Consider the following 13,614-nt stretch of genomic DNA (forward strand, 5'->3'; position numbering starts at 1 on the left):
TTTTTATATCCATAGTTATTACACTGGTCAACACTCATCAGAGAAGTTTCTTCTTGAAGTAGGTGGTGATTAACACAGAAACTCACATCTGGCAAAGGTGTAGAGAATAAGAAAGTGTTGAGTAGATATCTATATCACACCGTCTCCTATTACTCGGGCATCATGGTAGAAAAGGGGATGAAAAGATATTAAAAGTCAGAAGTGGTCGATGACTACAAAGAAACAATGTTTTTCTAACATAGCACTCCAGATTCACATATGAACTCACAATGCCTGTAAAAGCATGTATAAGACCCGTGCTAGCTCTGACCAAATAATACGCTAACATGGAGAAGGATCTGGGTATAGAGTCCCATTCAGTGCAAAGGTGCAGTTGATAGCTCCTAGGAAAGTAGGGTTAGTGTTTTTTAAGGATGCAATCTCTAGTGAGTTGGTCACTCTCTAGAAAATGCTATGTGCACAGGCTGTATTTATGGATTAAAAGTAAGAGGACATAAAATCGGGTAGTAGCAAAGTGGAGATGAATCTAGAAAATATTGAGGGAATGGTTCAGGTGGAGCTCAGGAAACCCATAGAACAGGAGGAGAAGGATTGTACAAGCCAACGAGGTTGAGTATTCCAGGAGAACACAGCCCACAAAATCAACTAAGCAGGGCTCATAAGATGCTTCACAGAGACTGAAGTATCAATTATGGAGCTTGCATGGGTTGATGCTAGGCTCTCTGCATACATGCTGTGGTTGTTTAGCTTGGAGTTCTTTGGATTTCTGAAAGTAAACATGGGGCCTTTCTGTATCTGTCTCTGTTGCTTCCTCCTGTGACTCTTTTTCTCCTATTGGGCTTCCTGGTCCAGTCTCGATGTGAGGATTTATGCCTAATTTTATTGCATCTTGTTATGACTTGTTTGTTTGAAATCACTGGAAGGTCTGCTCTTTTCTGAAGAGAAATGGGGAGCAGTAGTTCTGGGTGATGGAATAAGTAGTGAGGTACCAAGAAAAGGGAGGGAGAAGAGATTGCAGTTATGATGTATTATATGAGAATAATATATTTTGAAAAAGATCAAAATAGATTGTACAAAATTTTCAAAGAACTAATAAAATGAGGAACAATACAAGCAAGATATTAAATGCTATAATTAAATATGCAAAGTTAGGCCTCTTGGGAAAACTTGTAACTCCAGTTATTCAGGCAGTTGAGGCAGGAGGATTATAAGTTTCCATTCTATTTATGCTACAGTTTAAGAACAGTTTCACAAGTTAGCAAGACCCTGTTTCAAAATGAAGAGTAAATACATCTCAGAAGGCTTGCCTTGCTTGAATAAAACCTGAGACTATATTCTCAGGACTAGGGAAAACAAAGTAAAAATAATCAACTTAAAAGCTGAGATCTGAGTAAGCATTGGTTAGAGGTGAAGGTAAAGCTATTAGCATGCTGTTGACATTTTTACATGTTATTGATCTGTAGCGGTTATTACTACCCTCTTACTGTAACTCTAATCCACAACAGCACAGTGCCAATGCATGTTAGAATGACTTGCTTTGCGTTTCTTCTCTTGTAAACAGAGAGGAAAATCCCTGAATCTTCATCACTCTTTTATTTATCATCCCTGTAAAGCTTTTCCTTCCATTACTAAGATATTATACCTCAAGAAGTCTCACAAAGCTTGTCATTTAGTCTTCCTCTTATTGTTGTGTGACACGTTGAGTGACTTGATCTGGACAGGAAGGACATAAAGTGTCACCATGTTGAGATGAGTGTAAATTGCTTCCCTTGGGAAGGACATCAGTGTCCTTGGGCCACTAGAACACTTTCAGGTGGACTAGAGCACCAGAGATTCAGAGACTTCCTAAAGGAGAGATGAAGGCTGCCTGATTTTTCTATTTGTTTTGTCTTCATTTTCAAAAGTGCTCAGAAAAATATTGAAAGACTCCACCACCATCACCAATATATATACACACCCATAACTCAAAAGCAAATTAAGAGTCCTTCTATGTTTGCACACCTTGAAAACTTAAGCAGTTATGGAATAATTAAATAGAAAGTAAACAAATTAGAATTACTACAGAAAAATTAAAGTCATTTGTATTTAAATCCCCAATGTCAGATTCTTAAGCTGCAGACAGCATGGAAAGAAGAGAGAATCAACCTTAGTTATTTATAAAAATTATCCCATAAACCACAGAAAGACCTATTGATTTTATGTCTTTTTAATCTCATAAACTATTTTAATTGACAAAATAAAAAAGAAAGTGGAAGAAAAAAAAACAAGAAAAGTGTATTGAAGAATCAGTGGCTTTGATTTTCATCATACTGCTCTCTTTGATCCACTGTCCCTGTCAGAACATATTTTGTGGTATTTCATTTCTATTCCCAGTGTGATATGGTTGTATTCTTACTAGTGTTCTATAGACTAATGACTTCTGTTGGACTATCTGGAGAGAAAAGCTGAATATGTCACACTTGGCCTATCTTTATTTGAACCAAATTGTTTTCTTTTCTCTCTTATTCAAGACTTTTCGCCCAGGGACAAATATCAGACAACTTTCTTTTTCACCTGTTAAATTAGAAGTTTCAGTATTTCTCACTCAGAAACCACCCTAAGAATGTAATTGAAGCAACATACAGTGGGTTTTGATTTTTCTTTCCCAAAATTGAAATTCATTTGCTTATTGTATGGCTTGAATGAGATACTGTGAACATTCATACGCATTTCAATATTTGTTCCCAGTTGGTGGTCCTGTTCTATCAAGCTTAGGCAGTGTGGTCTTCTTGGAGGAAGTAGGTCACTAGAGGTTTAATGATTACTGCTTTGCGTTTGCTCTGTTTCCTGTTTGTGCTTTGAGCTGTAAGCTCTTAGCATCTGCTCTTGCTGCCATCCTTGCAGCTTTCTGCCACAATCTTTGGCCACAATGCACGTTTATCCCTCTGGAAACGTAAGCCAAATGAGCTCTTGCTTCTAGAAGCTGCCTTTGCTATGTGTTATTACAGAAGTAGAAAAGAAAACAATTTAACGGTGTAACGAACTTACTATTATTTGCATGTCGCAATAGTTTATCATCATTATGACTAACATACATGACAAAGCAGCTTTAAAAAGCTTTCTGTTGGCTCATAATCTCAAATGCCATGCTCTTGGATTCGTGTTTTTAGACCACAGTGAAGCAGTATATCATGATTGTGTCATAATCTACTTGGGACTGCTTACCTCATGGTGAAGAGTGGGAGGTACTTCTAACTTTTAGTGGCACAACCCACTTAACTACTTCCATCTATACTACACCTCCTACATAATGCTGGAAATCATGTGTTTAATACAGGAGTTCTTCATTGACTACTAATGTAGAAGTCATAATCTCCTACAACCATCCTGACACAAACGCAGAATGCTGTAACCATATTACAAAGTTCAATTTCTTTCTCGTTCATCTCTGATTAACCTTCCTGTGCCTCTCAAACTCTATAACTAGTCACAAAATCAGTGAAGACATGTGTCCAGAGGATGATCCATTGCACTTCACAGCTATTCTCTTTTAATGACAGTTCATTCAAATGCCCAGGATTTACTAACTCTATTTTGTGATTTGAATGAGACCAGTTTTTACAGGCTCATATATTTGAATAAATGGTCCCTAACTGATAGAATTATTTGGAAAGAATTAGGAGATTGGCCTTGTTGTGGGAGATTTATCACTTCCAGTAGGCTTTGAGGCCTTAAAATCCCATGCTATTTCCAGTTTGCTTTCTCTCTCTCTCTCTCTCTTTTTATGCCTCATGATTGTGTCTTATATGTGAGTTCTCAGCGACTGTTCCAGCACCATGCTTGCTTGCCTGCCTTCCTGTAGCCATTCATAATGCAAGGAATAAATGAATCCCTATGTCTTCTACACTCAACCCCACTCTCCTGAGCATCTGAATATCACTTATTGCACTCCCTCACTGTTCTCTAAAAACTTTAAGTTCACACGTATTTGCTTTTAAGATATTTAGGAGATTTTCTTTTTAGTTTTATTTTCACTCCAGAACCAAGACTGCTTGGCATATTTCATGGATTCCATGTTTAAATCATATTTATATGTACCTTTGTAGGCTTTCTTATAGCTGCAGTATTATTTCACAAAGAAATGCATCCTGTTTGCTTAACAAAGAGACTGTAAGAAATCATTTCGAGTATAGTTAAAGAAAGACTGATTGCGAAAGTAATAAAGTAAAAATGATTATCTTGTGGACTTCCAGTATGATGTATTTACTATTTCTACTGAAAGAAAACCGAATATTAAATGAAATAGAATGGTATATTATAAATTCTTTTTAGGGCATACAAATTATTTTTCCCTTTGTGGAACAATGCATTTATCTCTTCTAATAATGGCATTATCTCTTTTGCATGTTAAATTGTTATTTTTAATGAAGAAGCAGTGAAGCAATTTTAATCACCAATTGTAAATAAAACATTTATCCTAATCATCATTTAAACAAATAAGTATGCAATTTCAAGATACAATTAAATATAATAAGAACAGTGTGTTATGAAATACAAATGACATACATACCCCTGAGGAAAATTTGCATATTTTAAAATAGTTTTAAACCATTTTCAATTGATATAATTTGTTTATAATTAAATAGGCACTTTATAATATCAATGTAAGTAAAGGCTGCATAATCACAAAGTCCTTTATGTTACTCACTGATATCATCTGTCTGTGGAAGTTAAAGTTGGAATAAAAATAGCATTTAGATGACTCTATCATACAAAGCATACTATACACCTGTTTACAACATATTGCTGAAAGTTATTACATTTTAATGAATGTGTAAGCAACCTAGAAATAAATGTATAATTAAAAATAATGTATTACTTAAAACCTGTATATAAGAAAATTAACACACTGAAGCATATTTTTTATCTAATCTGAGGAAATTCTAAAGTCAAACTTCTGTAACAGCAATAGGGAGACATAACACATATGTTTGTTACTGTGAGTAATCTGTATTTGCTATGATAAACACTACCAACATGGTTGAACAGTTGTGTGTTCAAGTATCTACAGCATGAACCACTGCAAAGATGGCTTTATCAGTGGTAATTGTCAGTTGTCCATGGTGATTAATAAAAGAAACCCAGTATCCACTTCTCTTTCCCCACTCCTGCTTATGCCTGTTTCTTTAACCTAAAGAATTTCGCTGATGGCATGCAGTCATACAGTTGCTTCTGCTCATGATTTTAACTATATGAGATGGGAGGGGAAAGGATCTTCATTGCAATTTTAATGCCATCTCAGTGCTGGGTCCATGTAATCAGAATGAACAAGACCTAACTCGTTCTTGAATGGAACCTATACCGGAGGTTTCCAAAGTACACGAACTGGCAATTACAAATTGGTAGGAAGAAATCCACATTTAAGACAGAATTACATACTAGTAGAGGAGACATATTGGGGTGAAGGCTGGAGGGCCAGGGTGTCACTTTAGACATACAAATTCAAACATCGAACTAAAATAAAATTGCATAAATTGATGAAAGTTCTCAAAATATAAAGCAGAGGTAATTTTCAATCTCTTTTATCTATTGACCTCTTTACTGTGGTTTCTATAGTGTCAACCTGCTCCACAGTTGAGTTTCGCTGTGCAGATGGAACTTGCATTCCAAGATCAGCACGATGCAACCAAAACATGGACTGCGCAGATGCTTCAGACGAAAAGGACTGTAGTAAGGATTGCTACTACCTTTTGTTTGTTCATCCCTGAACACCTGTTGGCGTTGAATTGAACACTGGCCAACTTTTTTCTTGAACTTCTTCCAGAATTGATATGTAATTAACCCTGTTTTGTAGCATAATTTTGTATATACTTTCTTGATGATGTTAAGTTTTCTCGTCGCTGTGACCTAGGTAGAAGTCTCATAAATTTTGGCAAATGTGATTTTAATTTCATTTTTATTCATACCCTTCTAGATAATACAGATTGCACACATTTCTATAAACTTGGAGTGAAATCTAAAGGATTCATAAGCTGTAACTCGACTTCACTGTGTGTTCTGCCAAGCTGGATCTGTGATGGGTCTAATGACTGTGGAGACTATTCGGATGAGTTAACGTGCCCAGGTAATTTCCGCAAGAAAAATATTTTTTTTCTTGTCTTGAAGATTTAATAGCTACTTAAGGAATGAATGGAAGAATTAGATACAGAGCAGGAATAGCTATCTTCTTCTAAATATGCCACTTGATCGCTCCAAATGAATTACAAACTGGTGCATAGGACATATATACTAATTTTGTATCATATTGTTTAACATTTAGCTCCTCATTAGTACTTTCAAAGTTGATGATTAAGATATTAAGTTGTATCATCTATAAAGCTTTACCAGAAAATTAACAAAACTTAAACAACTTTTTAAAGGATAAACAGAAGAAAGACAATTGTTATTACTGACCTCACTTTGTGCTACCCAGCTGATGATTTTGTTAGAGTAATGCTGTTCATTCAGCTTTGGACATGGTGGGGAGAGGAGCTATTTTTTATCGGTTCGTAGTTGGACAGAAACATTTATATATCCTCCTTAACCATCTCTGCTTGACATATCTTCTCTAAAGAACATCATTTAGCTTTTTAGAAAATGTCTTCTGTAATAGCGATGATAGCTTCTAGTTAATGACAATGAAACTAAATAAAGTCATGCAACATGCTCACAAAATAATTGGAAGTGGATACATGGTTAAGAGGGTATCACTTAATATGTCCTTAAACAGCTGTTTGCCTACCTCACCATACTAACACTCATTTGAATTCAGGTTTTGTTAACATTTAAAGTTTTTCAAGATGTTTTGAGAAGTGGTAATTTTGGCTAGTCACACAATTTCTGTAAACACACACTTTGAAAAAACTTCTCTTTGTAAGAGGTCACAATTAATCACTTAGTAAGATCCTAACTTTTATACTGAAAGAAGTATAAAGCTAAAATGTTGATTTTACTTAAGGCCTTTGTTTTTTTTTTTTTTTACATCTCCCTCTACTCCCTCCAACTCAATTGTCCCCCACAATTCCCATCCAAATTCTATAACCTCTTGCCCTCTAAACATTTCATACAAATGCAAACACACACATATGTATATCTAAAAATAAATACAGCTATCTGTGTCTATTTAGTGTTACTATTTATAGGTGCTTAGGGCTGAACACTTGGTTCTGTTCAACCAAATAGGAAGATAATCTCTGGAGAAAAATTGACTCTTCTTCTTTTAGTGTTATTTATTACCTGTAGTTCTCCATCTAAGAGTAGGTTTATTTTTCTTCTTTTTTAAATTCAGAACCATTTTTATACAATATATTTTGATCAAGTGCTTCTTCCATCTGCTCTCAATCCATCCCACTTTTTTACCTGGCCAACTTTGTGTTCTGTTTTTTTCTTCTTCTCTTAAAAAACAAAACATATTAAAGCAAATCAAGAAACAGACATACAAATTATGAAAGTAAAAATTAAAACAAATAAACACAGGACAGATGAAAGAAAAAATGTAAAAGCAATTAAAAATTAAACAAATTCAAAAAATTACTATTGAGTTCCTTTTGCTTTGTTGGCAAACTATTCGTAGACATCAGATCTGGCCTGACATGTGGTATATACAACCAGTGTGTTTCATTTGAAGAAAAATGATTTTTCATTTGCCATTGGATATCAAGTGTAGATATCTTCTGGGTTAAGGATGGGTATGCCCAAGGATAGTATAGCATGTTCCTGAGATAGATGGGTATCTAATTTTCTGAGGACCCACCATAGTGATTTCCATAGTGGCTTTATTAGTTTGCTTTTCCACCTAGAATGGAGGGGTATTCCAATTGTTCTATCCCCAACAGTTATAGTGTTATAAATTTTCCTCTTACTACTGCTTTAAATGTATCCGATAAGTTTGGATATGTTGCATATTCATTTTCATTGAGTCCTAGGAAATTATCTTTCTATATTTCTGTCTTGTCTCCACAGTCATTCAGTAGAAACCTGTCTAGTTTCCATGAATATAGGATTTGTTGGTTCTGATATTGTTGAAAGTCAGTTTCAAACCATTGTGGTGTTGAAAATTTTGCTTGATATAGTAATCTGTACTGGCCACTCCGGACTCTTAGCGTCTGCATGTCATCTCTCGAGTACCTTTTGATTTTAGAGTCTTCATTGAGAAGTTGAGTTTAATTCTTATAGGTCTGTCTTTATATGTTACTTTGCCTTTTCCTTTGCAGTTTTTTAATGTTCTTTCTTTGTTCTGTAAGTTTAATGCTTTGACAACTCTGTGATGCAAGAACTTTCTTTTCTGTTCCAACATATTTGATGCATTCCTAGCTTCTTATACTTTTATTGGCATGTCTTTTCAGTTAGAGAAACTTTCTTCTATGATTTTGTTAACAATATTTTCTGGGTTTTTGATCTGGTATTCTTTTTCTGTTCCTATTATTCTAAGGTTTGATTTTGTCATAGTGTCCCACATTTCTTGGATGTTTTCTCTCAGGAAAAATTTAGATTATTATTTTTCTTCGAACAACGTATCTGTTCCTTCTATATCTTTTAAGTCTTCCATCTCTTGTTAACTGTTGGTGAAACTTTCTTCTGTAGTTTCTGTTCAAATTCCTAAGTGTTTCATTTCCAGAATCCCAGCAGTCTTTGTTTTCTTTAGTGGTTTCATTTTCAATTTTAGCTCTTCAACAGTTTTATTTATTTCTGTCAACTATTTGATTGCTTGCTTATTTTTGTTTTCTTTAGGGAACTTATTCATTTCTGTTTTCCTGTATTTCCTTAAGGAATTAATTCACTCCTTTAAGGACCTCTATCGTCTTCATAAAGTTGGCTTTAAAGTTGTTTCCTTTGGCTTCTTCTGTGATGGAATATTGATGTAGTATGAAAGCTGTGCTCTAATGGTAACACATTGCTCTGGCTGTTGTTAACTCTGTCCTTAAGATAGCATTTAAGGATCTGGTTTGGAGTAATTTCTAGGTGTTTATTTCTGGGTTTGTCTTTTTTGAGTGGTTGTTTTGTTCCTTGGATTCTGTATTCTCTTGGGAATTTCAAAGAGTATGATAACTATTTGTTGCCTGATTTTTCTGGCCTCTTGCCTGGCATGTTCACAGGAAATGTGTGATTTTGTCAGATGTGAGATTCAGTGACCAGTCAGGAAGGGAGGTAAGGTAACAATAGTCTCTGGTATCCATTGGAAGTATGACTGGGGGGGGGGGGGGTGAGAGGTTGTAGATGTTATCTTACTGAAGCACTAGGAACAAACCTGAAGGATTGGACCTGAGATGCAATGTGTGTGTGTGTGTGTGTGTGTGTGTGTGTGTGTGTGTGTAAGAGAGGAAGAGAGAGAAAGAGAGAGAGAGAGAGAGAGAGAGAAGAGAGAAAAGAGAAAAAGAGAGAGAAAGAGACCCGAGAAGGTCTGTAGGAAGAATGAATTAATATTTTTAAAAGATTAGGTAAAATCCTTATTGTTTTAGTTTCATCAATCTTTGTGTCAAAATTATTAATCTAAAGTTCTATTTAGAGTGAAACATTCTTTCTCTCACTATATCTGCAGTCAATTTTAAAAGTATTTTCAAGAGATTATTACATAATAATTATTAAACTAGTGTTTCTTTTCTTTTATAAGATTATCCTGTTCTAAGATTAACACATTATTTTAAATGTTATCTTACAATGCTAGCAGAGTTTTTCACTAGGTAAAAAATGCAGGATGCTCATGTAGATAATGGCAGGTGGACAGGGAGTGTAGGAGTGCAGGCAGTGGTAGGTGGACAGGAAGTGTAGGATTGCAGGCAGTGGCAGGTGGACAGGTAGTGTAGGGCTGCAGTGTGCAAAGCTGCACATGTCACATGATCTATATATCATTGCAGCAAATGTATTGTGTAAAATAATTTTGTCATATTGGTGAGTTCACTAAAATGTGTTTACAAAAAGTAAAGGATGATTTTGAATTTCAATCATTAACAATCAATACAATTGTTAAAGAAGTTGCAGGGATCTATTTCTGAAGGATTATGGGGAAGACACATCTCAATTTATCTGAACCAAGGCTACAAGGGGATAAATAGGCTCGATTTTGGGGAAGAACCTATAGAATATTCTATGTTCTATGAAATTTATCTAATACTTCAATGTTTTAAAAAATCAGGACATAATAAATAATTTTACATACAGAATACTTTTTGTATTGTGATAATTTAGAAGATATATGATTAATATTAATTGAATGTTAATTTATAGGTCTCATAATTATATATCCACTTGCTCTTCATCAGTCAGATAATGTTTAAAATTATATTTCACAATTTTTCTTCCTTAAAACTGAGAATATTGCCTAATTCCTACCAAGGGATACTCAAGAAAGAACAATAGAGACACTAAATCCACCTCCCCTATTTTAAGTCAAGAGACATGCTGTTTAATACACTTTTATGATAAACACAGAACTCATTTCTGACACAAGTATGATTTCTGTCTTTATTCACTTTTGAGAAAATTAAGTTATTTCCATTTTTTTTACTTTTACAATTGAATGATCCATCGAATTGATTCAATGAGTATTCCAGTATTTCCCTCAACTACTTTTTCCAGTTCTACGTCAGTCTTGGATTGAATTTATAGTCAAGTCTATGGAAAGGGTGTCTTCATGATTGGCGATGAGTTCTTATTCTTGGGTCATTGTAACCTTGGCCTTCTTCAGGACTTGGGGTGATTTGTTCTGTATTTTCTGGTTTGTCTCTTCCATCTCAGGTGTTATTAATATTGTATCTTCAAACATTGCCAAAGCGTCAGATTAATTTAACGTATTTGACATTGCATTCTATGTTTTATCATAGTTCAAAACAAACACAAATGTGAAGAGAATTATTTTGGTTGTCCTAGTGGAAGATGCATTTTGAATACCTGGGTGTGTGATGGTCAGAAGGACTGTGACGATGGGCTGGATGAACTCCACTGTGGTAAGCCTCCACACTGCTTTCTCGTATGAGCTACACGCATTACTATCATATTCGAGTACCCTTACTAAGAACTTGATGCACAACATTGTTAGTAGACTATAAATGTAAACACAGACAATTATAACAAAGCCTAACAACCTTTCTCCCAGACTTGTCATACAATTTTATATTTAAAATAATAGTTATCAACATTAGTCTTAACGTGGTAGCTTCATTTTTGACCGATTTATTTAAGTTCCTGTTAATATAGTTACATTTGGTAATGAGAAAAAGTCTTCAAAAATACCGACTTATTCTTAGAAATTAAATAATGGTTTTAAATTTTGATTTAATTTGTGCATGATTTGAAATAATACACTCAAGCATTGGCTTCTTCAAGGACATTCCCCTTTCTCACTATTTCATTATTTGTGTGTGTGTGTAAAGTTCATTTGTATTGGGAAGAAAAGGAAGCATTTTAAATTTCATTTTATAAAATTTGTAATTTTGTGATTTTGTATGAGAAAAACAAGCCCCTTTTATTATAGCACCACCACACTGTGTTGAATGAAGTTAGAAAAAGGTTAAAAAAGAATCCTTAGTAAAATGTCAAACTCTCCTTAATGTAAATTCCATGGGGAAACAATGAAGTATTCTCTTTGTAATTAAGATTCTGCATATCTTCACATTAGAGCCAGACTCTGCTCCAGAAAAAAAAATATTTCAGAATTAGTCTATGTTAATTCATAATCTCTAAACCGGGAACTATTAAATGATTAAATTTTCTTAAATTATGTTTTTCTTCAAAAAAAATGCCTAAATTTCCTTTGTTTTCCTGGTCATCCAAGAAAATCTTTGAAAGCAAAATACACAACTTAAAATATTTCTTTTGAATCAAAGCCTGTGATAGTTCATTTTCTTGCTGATATAAACAATTTAAGGTAGGAAGTGAGTGTTGGGGTTTACGGATAGATAGGTTATAGTCTATCATGACAGAGAAGGCATGGCCATAGGAACAGGAGGTGGCTTGTAACACACTCAAAGAGCAGAGAACAATGAATAGCAGACTTAACTCACTTTCTGCTTTGGAGTGTGCCCTAGACCCTGTCCCACGTTTATGGTAGGGCTTCACACCCAAGTGGATCAATTCGCAATAACCTTTGACAGATACGTCCAGAGAGTTGTTTCTTCTGTGATTCTGAATTTCTCCAAACTGATAAGAAGATCACCAACCACAAAGCAAAGTCAAAATGATATTTTAATTTAAAAATATTATTCTTTGGATGATTACATTGAGGAGGATTTCATTTGAGTTTGTCACTTGAAATCGTGTGCTACCTGCAGAAAGGGCAGAGTTAAAAATGTCTAATCTAGTATTAAACAACAGCCATATTTCTAATGAATTTTTTAGTTCTTACTCAAAAATTCCAAACTCCATCACTTTCAGACAATGCAATGAAAGTATCAACATGTGAACTTTTTAAAAGGACAGTGCTATTGTCAAACTAGAATGTCACTTCTCAAATCTTCTTTGGAAACAAGTATTTGATGGTAATGGTGTCTTCTTTGTAATGCAGGTTTTTCTCCTAGTTAGAGATGGAGTAAAACAAAGAACATACCACTTTCTAAATCTGGAGTATTAATTTTAGTTGGATGATCGAAGATTTTCTTAACGGAGTACAGCCAAGAATCACTAGCTAAGAGACAAGCCCTGTAACAAGTGTGCTGTAGAGACAGGGCTGTGCAAGCTGGAACCACAGGATTTTGCAGGCTGTTGTCAGCCTTCATTTCAAGTCAGCAGAGAGAGTATTAACTGGGTTTACTTTCTTATAGAGTGTTTGATTTTAGAAAACCTGTAGAAAGAGTCTAAGAAAAACCTTTTGTTACAGTGCAATCTATTTTAAGATGATCTTAATTATAATCAATTAACCTTTGTCAACTATGTATGTTAACGATGCCACATTATGTCTGATACATGTTTATATTGTGGAATGTTCAAACAAGGGTAAAAATGTCTATTTCCTCAATTATTTATCATTTTAATAGAATTTTTTTTGTAAAGCGTTTTTTGAAAATATATTATTGTTTGTGGTTGCATTATTGTCAAAAGATCACTGGCACTTATTTTCCTAGTGTTTCCTCCTAAAATAATCATGTTTGTTTTCTAGATTCTTCTTGCTCTTGGAACCAATTTGCTTGTTCTGTACAAAAATGCATTTCTAAACACTGGATCTGTGATGGGGAGGATGACTGTGGAGATAGCTTTGATGAGAGCGACAGCATTTGTGGTGAGCTGCTTCCTTTGTGCGCTCCAATAATATTTTTCCTGTGAAGTTTTAAGTAGTGTGCACATTTAATCATTGTGAAGCACACATATAGCATGTCTGTGCTTTCTAATGTATTACACATCATCACATTTTTATTTATATGTACTTGATTTTGTTCTTTTCATATGTACTCTGGCTATTTTTTCATTTTTTTTTGATTTGTTGAAGTTTGCATTGTTACTGAGTATGCGGTCAATTTTAGAGAAAGTCCCATGAGGTGCTGAGAAGAATTCTTTGGATTTTGGATGAAATATTCTGTAGATGTCTGTTAAGTCCATTTGAGTCATGACATCTGTTAATTCATTTATTTCTCCTCTAAGTTTCTGTCTGGTTGACCTATCCATTGG

At 34.5% G+C, this 13,614-nt stretch overlaps 1 protein-coding gene across 1 annotated transcript in view; it reads left to right on the plus strand.

Moving 5' to 3' along the window:
- Nucleotides 1–13,614, plus strand: part of Lrp1b (LDL receptor related protein 1B) — a 1,777,071-nt gene that overhangs the window by 1,530,944 nt on the left and 232,513 nt on the right. Inside the window, exons 48-51 of the mRNA XM_041674488.1 lie at nt 5,596–5,709; nt 5,954–6,103; nt 10,839–10,961; nt 13,109–13,228. Coding sequence (XP_041530422.1) covers nt 5,596–5,709; nt 5,954–6,103; nt 10,839–10,961; nt 13,109–13,228 — 507 coding nt within the window. The remainder of the gene's footprint in view (nt 1–5,595; nt 5,710–5,953; nt 6,104–10,838; nt 10,962–13,108; nt 13,229–13,614) is intronic.

The sequence above is a fragment of the Microtus oregoni genome, unplaced genomic scaffold, assembly GCF_018167655.1.
Source record: "Microtus oregoni isolate MIOR12 unplaced genomic scaffold, Mior012 000025F_ref0000491, whole genome shotgun sequence".
Classification (NCBI taxonomy): Eukaryota; Metazoa; Chordata; class Mammalia; order Rodentia; family Cricetidae; genus Microtus; species Microtus oregoni.